This window comes from Bubalus bubalis, chromosome 22, assembly GCF_019923935.1.
Source record: "Bubalus bubalis isolate 160015118507 breed Murrah chromosome 22, NDDB_SH_1, whole genome shotgun sequence".
Taxonomy (NCBI): Eukaryota; Metazoa; Chordata; class Mammalia; order Artiodactyla; family Bovidae; genus Bubalus; species Bubalus bubalis.
In genome coordinates this window covers 3,628,393-3,644,769 of record NC_059178.1, presented here as the reverse complement: position 1 = coordinate 3,644,769, position 16,377 = coordinate 3,628,393, and the positions used below count along the sequence as shown (strand labels likewise).

Genomic DNA, 16,377 nt, shown 5'->3' with positions numbered 1-16,377 from the left:
CACACAGACTCCCTATCACACGATGTGGGAAAAAAGTGTTTCTTAAAAGGAAAGAAAAGCACAGCTCGACACAGAGAAGTGTTCCTTAATAATACAAGGAGCTGTGTTTATATCTTGGGAGAAGGTTCATATTCAGCCACCAAATATTTTTTTTAAATAACAAAATGCAACAAAGGTCTCTAAGTAGCTCCAGACACCTAGCTGAGAGGCTGCGAGAGGAAATGAGGAACGATGGAATTCATGGATTTAGGGCTGATCAGCTTAAGAAACATCAAGCTTACAAGGAACGGGCCACCCTTCTTGATCCACCCAAGCCACTTCATCGCTCGCCTGAACACCCCTGGAAACCACCGACACACAGGAGACAGGCAACGGTAGGAGGTGAAAGCGAGACATGCAGAAGAGACGGGGGGGCGCCAGGCACCGACACCAGCTTTAGGGGCAAACATCCCCACTGAGGGGCATGGGCCTGCCGTGACCGCACAGGACGCGAGGATTGGGCCCAGAGGCCACAGAGGGAGGGGCGGGGCCGCTTCACCCCAGGGAAGAGAGCCAGGCGGCCCGTGCCCTTTGGCTCTCTGTCGCCCCAGGTTTTCAATCTTGGCTGCGTGATGGAATCATACGAAGAGCTTCAGAAATGTCCGGGGCCATATATATGGACTCTAGAAAAACGGTACAATGAACCGATTCTATGGGCTCTAGAAACACAGTACGGATGAACCGGTTTTACGGGCTCTAGAAAGATGGTACGATGAACTGATTCGCAGGGCAGCAGTGGAGACACAGGCATGGAGAACAGACTTATGGACACGGGAGGGGAGGGAGGGAGGGGAGGGGAGGATGGGACGAATGGCAAGAGCAGCCTGGAAACAGGTACCCGCCGTACGTGGAACAGTCAGTCAGTAGGAGTCTGCTGAATGACTCAGGGAACTCAGACCGGGCCCTGTGAGAACCTAGGGGGTGGGATGGGGTGGCGGGCCTAGAGGGAGGGGACACATGTACACCCGGGGCTGATTCGTGTACGGCAGAAACCAACACGACATTGTAAAGCAATTATCCTTCAACTAAAAGTAAATTAAAATTCCCAGTGCCTGACACCCATCTCTGGAGTTTGAAGCAACTGGTCTAGGGTGCCGTCTGGACAGCGGGATTGCTTTTTAAGCTCACAGGGTGATTTCCATGTGCAGTCTAGGCTGTTCAGCCACAGGCACCGCTTTGCAAGTAGGAAGCAAAGGACAGTGAGAGGAAGGGGGCCCTGGAGCAGCACGCTGACCCTCAGATGCACTTCTCAGTCTAACGTGCGTCAGAAACACCTGTGATGGCTGTTTAGTCGCCAAGTCCTGTCCAACTCTATTGTGACCCCAGGGACTGTAGCCCACCAGGCTCCTCTGTCCACGGGATTTCCCAGGCAAGCATACTGCAGTGGGTTGCCACGCCCTCTTCCTCCAGGAGATCTTCCCAACCCAGGGATCAAACTGGAGGCTCTGGCGTCTTTTGCCTTAGCAGGCAGGTTCTTTACCACTGAGCCGCCCAGAAAGTCCAGGAAACACCAAGGGACCTGTTAAAAGACAGATTTGGTGGCATTGAAACATGTAAAATATCATGTATGAAACGAGTTGCCAGTCCAGGTTCGATGCACGATACTGGATGCTTGGGGCTGGTGCACTGGGACGACCCAGAGGGATGGAATGGGGAGGGAGGAGGGAGGAGGGTTCAGGATGGGGAACACATGAATACCTGTGGCGGATTCATTTTGATATTTGGCAAAACTAATATAATTATGTAAAGTTTAAAAAAAAAAAAAAGACAGATTTGGATTCAGTAGGCCTTGGGGTAGGGCCTCACCATTGTAATGATGATGTCTCGAGGCAGGGAGTTAGAACAGATCAGAGCCTCCAACATTTGGCTAGAGAAAGAGGTACCACGAGAGGGGTCACCTCTAATGGTGTTATGGCTTAGTCCTTTTCCTTCTTCAATGGCATTGCTGAAGGCACTTTAACTTCACTGGATAACTCAGGACCACCATGGTGGACAGTGATGCCCATGGAAATCAGTGTGCATGAAAGCATCCCCTTCATTACCTGGCCCTGGGATGTGAAGGGCTGAACTGTGTCCTTCCAAACTCAGACCTTGGAGTCCTAACTCCAGTACCAGAGAACATGACTGTTTAGAGACCAGAGCTTTAGCTTTAAACAGGCCACTGAGTTAAAATGAGACGTGAGAACGGGCCGTGATGCAGTGGGACCTAGTGTCCCTATAAGACAAAGACCAGGACAGACAAGATCAGAGGAAGCCATGTGAACACACCGAAGAGCCATCTGCAAGCCAGGGAGAGGGCTCGGGGGGAATCAGTCCCGCCACCAGACCCGTCCGAGCCCTCCCGCCTCCAGAGCTGTGAGAGAACCTCTTGTGGAAGCCTCCCCGTCTATGGCAGTTTGCCTAGGCATTCCTGGCAAACTAACACGGTCAGGGGAGAGGGGAGACGGGTGCTGGTTCACGTGTCTACTTTGGACGATGTGTCCGACTTATGTTGTCACCAGCAGGACTGACTTTCTTACCTCTAGCTTCCTCCTTCCCTGGTCTACGTGTCTCTTAAATCGCGGCTGGCAGAAGGCAAGGTAACCGTAACTGTCAGGCCTTCCAGAAGTATCCAGTGAAGTCAGACTGTCTGGTTTAGAACCCCAGCTCTGCCACGCACCTGCCCTGGGACTTGAGAGAGGGTTCACAGGACAACAATCTAGTTTCTGACAGTGAGCCTTTGGTGAGAAACAGGCTCTCATTTCTCTGATATCTGGTTTTGTATCCAAAGCTCCCCCAAACCCACCCTCTGCTTCCTCTCCCCTCCTCTCAGCTGGATTCCAGGCAGATAGAAAAGGTTGCCTGATTAAGTGACCCCCACGTAGATTTTATGCACAGCTCCACACTTCTCTCTCCCTGTGTCCTCCCAGCTGATGGGCAAGAGTGATTTTCCAGAAAACTGACAGAATGTTAACGTTGCTTTTTACAGAATTAAAATCTTTCAGCCAAACTTTCTCAGAAATAAAACCTCATGGATGTTGCATTCTAGATTCCTCTGCTGCTACTGCTAAGTCGCTTCAGTCGTGTCCGACTCTGTGCGACGCCGTAGAGGGCAGTCCACCAGGCTCTGCCATCCCTGGGATTCTCCAGGCAAGAACAGTGGAGTGGGCTGCCATTTCCTTCTTCAATGCATGAAAGTGAAAAGTGAAAGTGAAGTCACTCAGTTATGTCCGACTCTTAGTGACCCCATGGACTGCAGCCCACCAGGCTCCTCCATCCATGGGGTTTTCCAGGCAAGAGTACTGGAGTGGGGTGCCATCGCCTTCTCTGCTAGATTCCTCTAACCTTTCAGAATCTTCCAGAAGTAAATTCCAGTGCTTTTTTTTTTTTTTTTTTGCAATGACCTTGCCTCCAATGAGCAGTCTTGTGGTCTTTCTGGCCTCCCAGGAAGCCAACCTCCTCTCTGCCTTGCAATTTTTCACCACAAAAGCTGTGAGCCATTTCACTAGAGGGAAATTCCAAAGTGAAACATGGACACGTTACCGCAAGTGATGCCAAGTGGAAGCAGAGAGAAGGGACAGCTGGAAGGAAAGTCGTGGCCTGGTCCCCGTGCCGCCTCTTAGACGGGCTCCAGCCTCAGAAGGAATCTTGCTGAACACAAGCAGGACGCTATGAGAACTGCATTCGTCAATCTGTCGACCCTCACAAACTTAGCTTGCCTTTCATTTAACCTCTGTTCAGCTGAGTCAGTTAAAACGGCTGGTTACCAAGGTCACAGGCTCCCACGTGACTTTGACAGAAACTTTTTCAGTGACTAAAAAATATAACTTATTTAGCTATTTGGTGTATAGGAAAAATCCAATGCCATGGAAACTAACCTTTCAAGTAAACACATAAAAATTCGTTTTGAGAAATTGTTGTTTAGTCACCAAGTCGTGTCCGCCTCTTTTTGCGACCCCATGAACTGGTAGTCCATCAGGCTCCTCTGTCCATGGGATTCTCCAGGCAAGAATACTGGAGTGGGTTGCCATGCCCTCCTCCAGGGGATCTTCCCCACCCAGGGATGGAACCCGGGTCTCCTGCATTGGCAGGTGGATTCATCACCACTGAGCCAGCTGGGAAGCCCTTATTGAGGCATAATTATATCAGATTAGATTCATCTATTTTAAGTGCAAATTGAGTTCTGACAAACGTATGCAGCTGTGTAACCACCAGCGCAATCAGGACACAGACTGTTTTTATCACACAGGAAAGCGCCCTGAGCCCTCTGCACCACTGTGTGCGGCGTCTTAGAAACAGCTTTTCCTCACCTGGCGTCGTCTCCACAGGATGCTCCCTTATCAAGCGTTTGTGCCTGGATCTCTCTCCTTTCCTCCGCCCACAGCACTCAAGCGTTTGTGCCTGGATCTCTCTCCTTTCCTCCATCCACAGCACTTTTTACTTTCCTAACACGTCAGGTGGCGCATGCCAACATCTTCCTCCTTCCCTTTCTCCAAAACACCATGCGGCCTGCTCCCCTCTCCTCAGAATGTTCCCTTTCAATAGTTCTTTCCTTCTTCCCCCACACTCAGTGTCCAAAGGCATCACTCTCTAGGCGTCTCCGTGATCTTTATGGAATCAAAGGTGTGGCACTGGTAAAAGGCAGTGCAGAGTTTAAGTTCAACAGTTTAATTACCGATGTGCACAGTGCAACTGAGCCATGCCATGATACTTTTCAGCCATAAAAGGAAAAGTGGGATGTTGCAACTGTGACTGGGGGTACTCATCGGTGAAAATGACTCCTCCTCCAGGTTCCTCTAGATGTGTGTCCCTCACCCAAATATACACACTATCATTTGATTTTTGAGTGTGCAATTTTCCACTGTAGAAATTCAAAGCTCACAAGTTTATGGAGAGCTGGCTCTGAGTCAAAGCATGTGATGATGAATATGCAAGTTGGGAATCAGCAAAGTATGGAATTAGGAATGGTGGGCCATCCGCCAAGGCAACCCTGGGATTACTCAGCTGGCAGAGGAAGGCCAGACTTGGGAACACGTAGACAAGCGGCAGTAAGTTAGCTTAACTACTTGCAGTAAAACCAGCTTCTGACAAGTCACATTCACTCGGAGAATCACTTAAGGGAAGATGACTGGAAATAAAGTTCCAGCTCAACAGCAGCTATGATTGATTCCTCAAGATCAGGAAACCAAGTCACAATCGAAACCGCTTGGGCCAGAGACCAGATACAAGAAAATACGGCCACACAAAAGTGCAGGCTCCAAAGATGAAGCTGACTCAACGTCCCCAACATGACCTCCTTGAGGACTCAGACCCCTGGACGAGGTCACATGCGAATGGAGAAGCCCACTCCCATCTTCAGGTTAAGATGGCTCTTCAGAAGTTGGCAGACTTTTCCCGGAGAAGGGCCAGACGGTAAATATCTGAGACTGGGGGCTAAGTAAGGTCTGTTGCTTACTTTAACCCTTTCAAAAACATAAGGGACTTCCTGAGTGGTCCCCTGGTTAAGAATCTTCCACCTGCCAATGCAGGGGACATGGGTTCAAGCCCTGGTCCGGGAAGACTCCACCTGCCAGGAAGACACTAAGCTGCTGCCCAGCAACTACCGAGTCTGCACCGCAACTGCTGAGCCCACGTGCCCAGAGCCCGTGCTCAGCAACCAGAGAAGCCACCACGGGGGAAGCCCACACATCTCAACTGGAGAGGAGCCCCGCTCACCGCAACTAGAGGAAGCCCTCGCGGCAGTGAGGATCCAGCACGGCCAGAATTTATTCTTTAAAAAAAGGTAAAAAATATTCTTAGATCGTGGGTTGCATAAAGACCAATCCCCGCTTTATACCAAATTTCCAGAGCCAGATCCCAGTGCAGAGGGCCCTCCGGCTTCCCACCAGTTCTGTGCAGCAGCAGCAGCAGCAGCCACTGGGCTAGCAGATGCCCCTGCCATTCCCAGAAGACTATGAATGAGGGCCTCATGCCAGCAAGGGCGAATGCCAGGGAAACTCCCAGAGTAGTGGGCAAGCGGTGTAAAGGCGGAGAACGGATAAGGCTAGAATGGATGTGGTTCAAGTCTCTGAAATCACAAAGGGCACAGAAAGATGACCTAGTTCACATTCTAATACCCTGAACGAGGAGGCAACATATCTGCCCTTCCAAACACTGATGCCTGCTTTTGACTCACACGGATCACACCTTGAAGCTGGAAAGATGTCCTCTGCTTGGTGGTGGTGGTTCAGTCGCTAAGTCGTGTCCGACTCTCTTCAACCCTGTGAACTGCAGCCTGCCAGGCTCCTCTGTCCATTGGATTCTCCAGGCAAGACTACTCGGGTGGGTTGCCATCTCCTTCTCCAGGGGATCTTCCCCACCCAGGGATCGAACCTGCGACTCCCGCATTGCAGGTGGATTCTTTACCATGAGCCACCAGGGAAGCCTGTCCTTTGCTTGAAATTAAATATGTAGACATAACATGGCTCTGTCCTCTATAGGCTGAAAACAGACTGTCCAGAAGGTTTAGAAACATTTATGAACACAGACCTGGGCTGTATTATTTGGAGAGTCAGGGTAGCAGGAGGGGTTTGCCTTTTCGTGACACTCTGCTTAAAGTCACTGCCGGGAAGTGTGGGGTGACCCTGCTGAGGTGAACTGGGTCCCTACGAGTTATCTGTTCCTAGGTGGTCAATTCTGATGCTGCCTCACAGGACACGGCCAGAGAATTCACTTTCTCTTCGTAATGCTTTACATTCCAGCAATTCTTAGAAGCAAGGGGCTTGTGGCACGTGCTAGCGTCCTGCTAGCAGAAAAAAAAAAAAACGCATTAGTTACTACTATCCCCAGCTTCTCGGGTCCCTGGCCTGGAGCTGCGGGGCTTCTCTTGCTGAAAGGATACAGCTGGGCCACAGGAAATTAAGCTTTTAGCTCCCCAAATGTGACATCGGTTGTGTGCCAAAGATAATCGTCTTATACACGTCCCCAAGGACATCTTCAGCTCGAAATCCCTTTACTGAAAAATCAATGGAATGAAAATCCACGCATTCCTTGAGGGCAGAGATTTTGGGGTTTTTTTTCCTGCCTTATTCACATATATTTTTTTTTTCAGAGTAAAAACAACTCCTGTTTATATACTACATACATATTTGAAGTGCTTGGCACATAAGTAACCTCTGAATAAGTGAACGAAATTGTTGGTAAAACTTTGAAACTGGTAAATGACTTTAAGGAAAAGAACCTGGCGTGGCAGGAGAGAAGCTGCAGATGGTACAGCTGATTATCTTTCATCCTCCAAATAAAAAGCAATAAACAAACAAACAAACAAAACCAAACAGAGTGCACAGAGACCTGGGTTCTCCAGCTAGTCAGCCACGGCCTGCATCCGCAGTTCCGCTAATGCTCTGACGTGGCGCGGGTCCCATCACGCAGGAGGGTAGTGAAACTTGCAGAAGCTGTATGGCTGACAGTTAAACCGCTGACTGAAGGGCAAAGTACCACCCGAGAAGACGGGGTGCTCTAGAAGAAAGAGTACTTGCTTTTTCCGGGTGCACCCACCTCCCAGCTTCGCTTAGAAAAGAGGAAGTGAAGTGAATATAGAAAGTCGGGCGTCGACAACTCTGGGGACAATGAGTAGCACCTGGACCTGGTCCCAAAGGACACCGGTGACCGCAAGGCCTTTCGTGGTCAGTTTGCTGGTCCATTGTTTCCTATCGTTTTGTCTTGATCCGTAGAGAATGAGTGAGAAGTGAGAGAACCTTGCCTGGGCCAACATCCTCTACCATGCCTCCTCCCCGCCCCGGACACCTGCTCAAGCTAAATAACAGGGTGTGGGAGTGAGGGAGACCCCCTTTAAAGCTGTGACCCAGCACCGCTTCCAAGCCAGCGTCTACGGGGCATCATACCAGGTGGAACTGCGCATGTCCTCATCAGCTATTATTTAAAGTAACAAGCTCACGGAGTGAGCTAGGCCTGCCCGAGTCAGCTCCCGTAACACATCTGCAACTCAAGTGAAGCAGGTTAAGGTGGGAACTCATGCAAACAGCAGCAGCATCTCAGAGGGGCAAGTAATCCGTTTCTAGAAGAAAAAAAAAAAATGCTAGAAAAGGAGACATACTCTGATAGCAACAGAAGTTCTGGGAAGACCTAAAAGATCACATTTCTTTGCTTCCTGGTAACATTAACATTTGTCCACTCGTGCACATGCAGACAATGCGCGTGGACTCCGTCCAGGTGGAGGACTAGCCTCTGAGGCTACAGTCGTGGATGAGAGGACAGATGATTCAGGGACTTCACAAGCTAACCATCCAGTGGGAACAAGAGGCTCCCTCCAACACATCCTCGATTCTGGCGGCTTGGCACGAAGCCACGCCCACCCGTCCCCTGCTCTGTTCTTCTAGACACTGGGACCACCTCCTCCTTATGGTAAGAATACAGATGGTCATCAGAAAGATACAATGCTCTTTCCAACAGTTACTCAGGGCCACCCTCGGAGCCGATCCTGAGCTATGCTGGCCACAGGATGGGAGGCAGAAGGCAGAGACCAGAACTGAGCTGAGGACCTGACTGCCGGTCTCTGCCAGTAAGTCCCTTCATGACCCTGGACAGACAGCAACCTTCTACGAGCCTCTAAAATGGGGGTAGCTATGCCTGCCGCCTGCTTTTATAGTTACATGAATTGAGGACATCGTGTAGTCAGGTAGTGGGGAGGAAGCAAAAGATACCCTTTTTGTAATTTTGCCAAGGCGCTAGATTTCTGGGCTAGCCTACATTTGGAAAAGCATCTAAAAACAGCTGACGTGTGACTGCTGTATAAACACCCTCAGGGTTCCTGGCTATGGTCTGAATTTGCTTTTTCAACAATTTCGACTGTCAAGTTCAAAACTCAGCAGATGTCCACAGAGCACACAGTACGTGCACTCAGGACGCAGGATGAGGGGAGACACAAGCAGTGAGCCCGAGGGGCCGTGTCCATCGAGGGCTTCCTGCGTGCACCAGTTCATCTTCCCTGTAACCCTGTCACTCCAGTACTAACACGGTCCTCATGTATTCCAAGGAGAACACTAAAACAGAGACTGAGGAATGTTCAAGGTTATAGAACAGGCGGTAGAGCCTGAGTTCAAACCGGGGCATAGGCTTTCTATCCTATGCATGTTTGACACAATCAAAGCCCTGTGTAGGAACTCAGGGACTTGGCAGAGAGGATCTTCTCCAGCCTTGCCTCCAATGGAGCCTTAGCTAGAGTCCTGGGCTCTCTGTCTGGTATTGCTGCTCTAATTAAGCGACCTTCTTGCTCTCCAATTTCCAAGTAAACACATTTGCAGAAATATCACGTTAACTTCCATAATCTAACAGGATTTGGCAATGCTACTGCATTATCTTGAAGTGGGAGTTTTTGCATCCCAGTGTCATTATTCCCACGGGAACGTGACCCTAATGAGACACCACTGACGGGCCTAATAGAGCTGAGGGCCCCCACTGGAGGTCTGTAAGCCACAAAGCTGAGCATCAGAGCTAATGCAACTTAAACACAAACCCTTCTGTTTAAAAAAAAAAATCACTTAAAAACAACCAAGTCCATAAAGCCATCCCTAGCTGCTTCTAATCTCTTCCCCCATCACTGATAATCTAAACTACACAACTTTGAACTCAGTCATGTACACTGTATATCGGTTCCAGTTAGAACCCTTGGTCGAAAAATCAATTCTGGAAAACCTGAGCAGAGACTGCTTACGTGTTTTCTAGGACTATTTTAAGCACATATTAGATGCTCAAATCCTTAATCGGCTCATGTATCCAAAGTGTTAACTAGCATGCTTATTGGATACAGACGCAAGTTGATGTCTTAATGTTTCCCACACTCAAATGTATTTTCTGGTTTTAAAAAAGCCTTTAACATGTCATTTTACTGATGAGACCCAACGGTTCAGCTGTAAAAATAATCCACCTTCCAATGCAGGAGACCCAGGTTTGAGCCCTGTTCCAGGAAGATCCCCTAGAGAAGGTAAAGGCAACCCACTCCGGTATTCTTGCCTGGGAAAATCCTGTGGACAGAGAGCCTGAAGGGCTATGGAGTGAAGAGTCAGACGTGACTTAGCAATTAAATAACAAAAAGTAAACCCAAACATTTTGTTTAAAAATTACATGGTTTGGGAGCAGGAAAAAACTAATAGCCACAGAGGGTAAATACCATGATAACTTTATGTGCTTGGGTAGAATAAATTTACAGCCTAGATAAGTCACATGAACTGTGAAATCTTAACTGCTGGTAAAAGATATGCTCTGCCGTATGTGAGATTATAACACTGAGTGAATGTGTCCTTTAAGCTGCCAAAGGCATTCATTCAGAATTTCATCAACTTCAGGGACTTGGCTCAAAGCACAATGGGGTAGAGTCTCTAGAGACAGAAACTGTGATTAAGATGAAAGAAATCCTACAAGGAAGGAAAGCTCTCCATGCATGAACCAATTCTGTGTATAATGATAATAAAAAGTCAATTGTTTGAGACAGATCAAGGGCAATGGTAACTCAGAAAACCACCGTGGTTATGGTGGATGCTGGCATTACCAACTGCTTGAGTTTGTATCTATTTAAAGTTATAGTCTCCCTTACTTAGATCCCAGATCTGGAAGTTCAGGCTTCTCTGTAGACACCTCCAGGATGATGAAAGGGCCCAGGCTTTGAAGTCAGACAAACCTGGGCTCTCACGTGTGTTAACTTTGCAACTCTGGGCAAGTGGACTAAAGCCCAGAGCTTCAGTTCCCTCTGTACAACAGACACCCACATGCTACAGAGTGGCTTTGAGCATCAGCTATATGTACATAAAGTGCATAGGACTGTGCTGAATATACAGTAAATCCTCCAGCTGTCATCTAATATAAGGTTAAAGTGGAAAGATGCTGCTTAGGTAAAACCATGGAAAACAGCTGTACACAGGTAGTGGTAGGGTCCAGGACAAATATTATTCCCATCCCATCATTCTCTTTCCCATATTATGATACTTAAGTCTCCATATACTTTCAGGAATAATGGTAGATCAGATTTATAACTCACATCTACCAAATTCGTTTACTTATTTAATATTAAACTCATCCTCCATGCCAATGATTTTTCAAAAGTCAGTGTTTAAAAAATAATCACTTTCTACAATTCAGGAGTGACTTCTGGGACTCATTCTCTTGTGCAAAAATCCTTTCACAAGAGACTTCTGTTAAAACTGGGGTTCTATGCAGTCAGACACGCTTCCCTCAGCTTAATTAAGGGTCATCCAACAGTTAATGAGTGCAGCTTCCTGGAAGGCTGGCTCTTTCTCTGGTTTTATGTCATTGTGGTAGAAGGACCAACTACCCACTCAACTGTGGAGGCCTCTGGGCTCCTGAGGACCTGTCCAAATGGGACTGCACCGTGACTCGCATTGAGACACTAGTTTCCATGGCAGCCCTTCAAGCCTTAATGCACAACTCATTAACATGCAAGTTCTGGATCAGGAGGGCTGGGCAGGGCCCCAAGACAATATGAGCTCCCAGATGACGCCTGTGCCAATTTCCAGACCACACCGGGAGGAGCAAGGGTCTCCAGGGCCAAGACGACAGGATTCACAAACCAATCAGTACACAGCATCCCTCCGTCGTCGGGGTTCAAAACAGGGACAGCAGCTTCCAGCTGACTGTCTCCAGGGAGTTACTGAACGATAGAAGTTGTGTGAAGTCAGTGAAATACACTTAGAACTCTGAGAGGAAAACCAGAGAGACAATATTCACAGGGACCTTTTTCTCCAGCTGAAAACATCCTCCCATCCCTCCAAGCTCTTTTCTCCTAGGAAGATATCCTTTTTGTTAGCTCTTATAACCCGTTTGAGTAGCCGTTAATGAAAACACATCAGGACGCTGCTCATGTCATTGTGGTAGAAGGACCAACTACCCACTCAACTGTGGAGGCCTGTGGGCTCCTGAGGACCTGTCCAAATGGGACTGCACCGTGACTCGCATTGAGACACTAGTACAAGTGTCTGGGTGAGAGTCTAGTCTAGTGTCTCAGTAAGACACTAGTAAGAGTGTCTCAGACTCGCCTGTAAGAGTCTCAGTGTAGGAAAAAACACTGCACTGTTTTTCAAAGTTTGGCAGGGGGAGCAGTGTGGAAGTGATGGTAACAGCGTAACGAAAGAAATCAGCTTAGAAGGCTAATCAGGCACTCACGGTTTCTGAAAATTGGACATGCATTCTGTAACTGTCTTTGACTTATGGGCAGTCAGAGACCAAATAATGAGCAAACCATCTCAGGGACACGTTCCATGTTAAATCAAGGTTTTATGCTGTGGTGATAGGGAGGAAATGCATCCTAAGAAACAGTGTGGATGAAACACAGGGCTGGAGCCAGGCAGAATCCTGAAGCCGCCGCCACCAGCTCAGGTCCCCGGCTGGGCGGACCTTGCTTACCCTGTTAACTTCTCCAAGACTTTACCTGCCAACTGAACCACACTCCAGTCCTCCCTACTAACTCACATTTCTGTTCAGTGTTTACCGCCCATGGCTCAGAGAATCCCTTCCCAAGGATTCACAGGGCTGTTGCCTCCCTGAAGTGATCACTGTCAAGCTGTTGCCAACAGATTTCTAAAGTGTGGTCTGTGATGTGGCTGGTGGTGCTTTTGTACCTCTAAACTGACCAGCCCTGAAACCACCCACACCTGGGCCTTAAAGCATATGCAGCTTTTTGCAGCTGAGACCATGAAGAGTCATCTGCTACCACATCATTAAGGCGACGTCTGTCTCTTTCACGTTCACTTTTGAGGATTACCTTGTTATCCTGTACTGCCCAGGATTGATTCTGGCACCTAGACAGTGCAGGATTCGGGGAGATGGAGTCTGCTGGGAGTGTGTGATCCCCGGACCTCGAACACTACACCTTTAAAACGCAGGCAACTCGCACGTCTTTGTGGATGCGTGCCTCCTTCCGGTGAAGGCACAGGGACAGTGCCCATGGTCACCGATGGTGACAGCGAACCGCCCCTCACGCTCAGAGAGCTGCACGCAGGGAACGCTGATTTCCCTCACAACCGCCTGGGGCGGTATTCCTATCAGAGACGCCCTGGCTCTCATCACATTTGTTTTTAACAAGCACCCAGGTGATCTGCGGATCGAATTTTCAGGAAGACGGATCCTCTTCCGTGACTCAACAATCTTGACGCTTTTGGCTTGTACGGAACCACCTTATCCACCACCCGCCCAGAGGCCGTGACAAAGTTACACTCTGTCCAGGCAGAAGGTCAACAGAGAACCAAGGACTTAGGATTTCCTTGTTGACTTTGTATGTTCAAAACAAAACGCAAGCGCAACCACTCATCTTGGCTATGCCTCGCTATGCCGCACCGCTTACCCCACAGTCCCATCCCCTTTCTTCATGAAACTGGCAACCTTTTCTCCAACCACCACGCCAGCACGCAGGGGAGCGGAAAACCACCGCCCTCGGCTTCTGAGAGCAGAAACTCCAGGTTCGGACACGCAGTTGCCCGTGGTTGCTCTGGCTCAGAAACCATACACACAAGAAAAAAAAAGTGTGCACCAGAGAGGACGGAGCACCCCACCGGTGGCCGCGGTCCGCGAGCGCGCCTCCAGGCCCCTCCTGCGGGCGCCGCCTCCCCGACCAGCCCGGGCGCGCGCCAGCCGGGTCATCTGAGCCCCGGGGCTTACCTGAAACACGTGGTGAGCTCCCCCGAAGGCTTCAGACACGGATACTTGGTCGTGGCGATGTTGTTTTCCGAGCAGACTTCTCTGAAAAAGTTAGGGGAACTTGGTTGGCCGCTTCGCGCGAGAGCGGCCGGCAATGCGCGCCGGGCATCCGCGTCCCGCGCGCCGAGGCGGCTCCGGTCCCCGAGCGCGGATGCGGGGAGGACCCCGAAGTCCGGGCCTGGCGAGGGTCCCACGCAGCGAACCCGGCCCCCAAGAAAAAGAAGAGGTGCAGAAGCGGGACTCTGACGGCGGCAGAAGGGCGGCGCGCGGTGTCACCGAGCCCCGAGCCCCGGAGCCCAGGGTGTGCGCACGGAGGCGCCTACCCCGGAGTTTACGAAGCTTTCCTTCACCGAGGAGGGGTGAGCGCCGGGGGAAACCGAGAGCGCGCGGGGCACCGGCGGGATGGGATGGGGCGAGGGTACCGCCTACTCCCCGAGAGCCGGGAGCGCACGCAGCAGGGACCCGCAGCGCGAACCTGTCGCCGTCGCCCGGCTCCTCGCGGTAGCTCCACGCGTGTCCCAGCGCCAGGAGTAGCAGCAGCGGACCCAGGCTCCTGCCCAGCCGGCCCCTCGCCGCCCCTGCCCGGCTCGGAGGCGGCGGCACCATCGGGGACGCTCGCGGCTTCTTGGCGGCGCTGGCCGCCTCTCCAGCCCTGCGCCCGGCTCCTCCGCGCGCGCCGCCGCCTGTCTGTCCCCGGCGGGGGGCGCCCGAGGCCGGGGGCGTCGGAGCCACCTGCGCACCGCGCAGGGCTGCGGAGCTCGGGACGGTAGGGAGGTCGGGCTCGGGGCTGAGGCGCAGGGGCGCCAGCCGGGCAGCGGAGCTGGGACGCTGGGCCCGCGGGGTCCGGGCGGTGTCGCTTCCGAGGCTCAAGCCGGACAGACGGACGCGCTCCGCTCGGCTCTGGGCGGCGCCCTCCCCGCCGGCCCCTTCCTCCGCTGGGCGCCGCGCGCGGCGTGCGGAGCGCGGGCGGCCGCTGGCATTTTACCCCAGGGTCGCCGAGCCGGGGCGGGGGAGGAGGCGGGGGGCAGAGGGCTTAACACGCCTCCTTCCCGTGGTGGGCTGGCTTCCAAGGACGCGGGTCAGGCCCGTGTTTTGCCTCCCGCCCCTCGAGCGTCTACACTGCCCGCCCCCGCCCCCCCCGCTCCATCTCCTTCTTAGAAGGGAGGACTCAGGAGGTGAAGGCGGCCCCAGACCTGAAACTAGAGCGTGTCTGTTTCCAGTCCCTTAGCCCTCCGGTCAGACAAGTAATGAGCTCTGGTCAGCCCTTTCCGAGGACTGTGAAACAGATGACCAGCCCAAGTTCGATGCATAAAGCAGGGCACTCAAAGCCGGTGCTCTGGGACAACCCAGGGGGATGGGGTGTGGTGGGAGGGGGCTCAGGATGGGGGACACATGTACACCGTGGCTGGCTCATGTCGATGGCAAAACCACCACAACAATGTAAAGTGATTAGCCTCCAATTAAATTAATTAAAAAAAACCCTCTTGCTTTAATGCTGTTTCACACCATGCACACAGGCGAGAGCTGGAAACTCCTGGAAGATCAGGTGAGACACTGAAGGGCCGGCTGGTTAACTCAGGGCTGTTAAGAGGTCTCCTGAAACCCCCGGGCTGCGGGCCATTAATTGGGGTCAGCTGGTGTACCCACGTGTAACTCGTAGGCCTCTGTATCTTCACACTTGGTTGCCCATTCGGCGTTTCAGTGCCTGCCTGTTAGAGAGTAACTCCTGACATAAGCGTGTCCCGCTGAGCCAGCCGCAGTCGTTGCAGCCTAGAAACGAGGTTGTAATGCCCAGCCTCTAACAAACCCGTGGTTTCTGCAGATTTCCTGAGGAGGAGAAAAGACAGCTTGATCACAGGATACTAGGGTTCTCATGGGCTAGGTGAGCAGGCGTTTTGATTCAAAACATTCTGGGGCCACTGAGAATCACCCTAGGTGTCTGACATTTTTTAAAGCAGTGGTACCCTCATTGTTCTGTAGAATGTTTTTGTATTTTCCAAAGGCTTTTCACATTTATGACTTTATTTGATACCATATCCCTTGAAACTAGGAGTCCGACTTCAGCAAGGTGGGTTTTTTTTTTTTTCCTGCAAAACTTACACAAGCATCAGATCGGATCAGTCACTCAGTCATGTCCGACTCTTTGCGACCCCATGAATCGCAGCACGCCAGGCCTCCCTGTCCATCACCAACTCCCGGAGTTCACTCAGACTCACGTTCATCGAGTCAGCGATGCCATCCAGCCATCTCATCCTCTGTCGTCCCCTTCTCCTCCTGCCCCCAATCCCTCCCAGCATCAGAGTCTTTTCCAATGAGTCAACTCTTCGCATGAGGTGGCCAAAGTACTGGAGTTTCAGCTTTAGCATCAATCCTTCCAAAGAAATCCCAGGGCTGATCTCCTTCAGAATGGACTGGTTGCATCTCCTTGCAGTCCAAGGGACTCTCAAGAGTCTTCCCCAACACCACAGTTCCAAAGCATCAATTCTTCGGCGCTCAGCCTTCTTCACAGTCCAACTCTCACATCCATACATGACCACAGGAAAAACCATAGCCTTGACTAGATGGACCTTTGTTGGCAAATAATGTCTCTGCTTTTGAATATGCTGTCTAGGTTGGTCATACCTTTCCTTCCAAGGAGTAAGTGTCTTTTAATTT

The 16,377-nt window shown here is 50.9% G+C and overlaps 1 protein-coding gene across 1 annotated transcript in view; it reads right to left on the bottom strand.

The window, feature by feature from the left end:
• The window catches only part of CCBE1 (collagen and calcium binding EGF domains 1), a 235,970-nt gene extending 221,080 nt beyond the window's left edge, over positions 1–14,890 (bottom strand). The window contains exons 1-2 of the mRNA XM_006073391.4: positions 14,198–14,890; positions 13,684–13,764 (exon numbers count right to left, since the gene is read on the bottom strand). Of these exons, the coding sequence (XP_006073453.2) occupies positions 13,684–13,764; positions 14,198–14,328 (212 nt within the window). The 5' untranslated portion in view covers positions 14,329–14,890. The remainder of the gene's footprint in view (positions 1–13,683; positions 13,765–14,197) is intronic.
• Between the last annotated feature and the right edge of the window lie 1,487 nt (positions 14,891–16,377).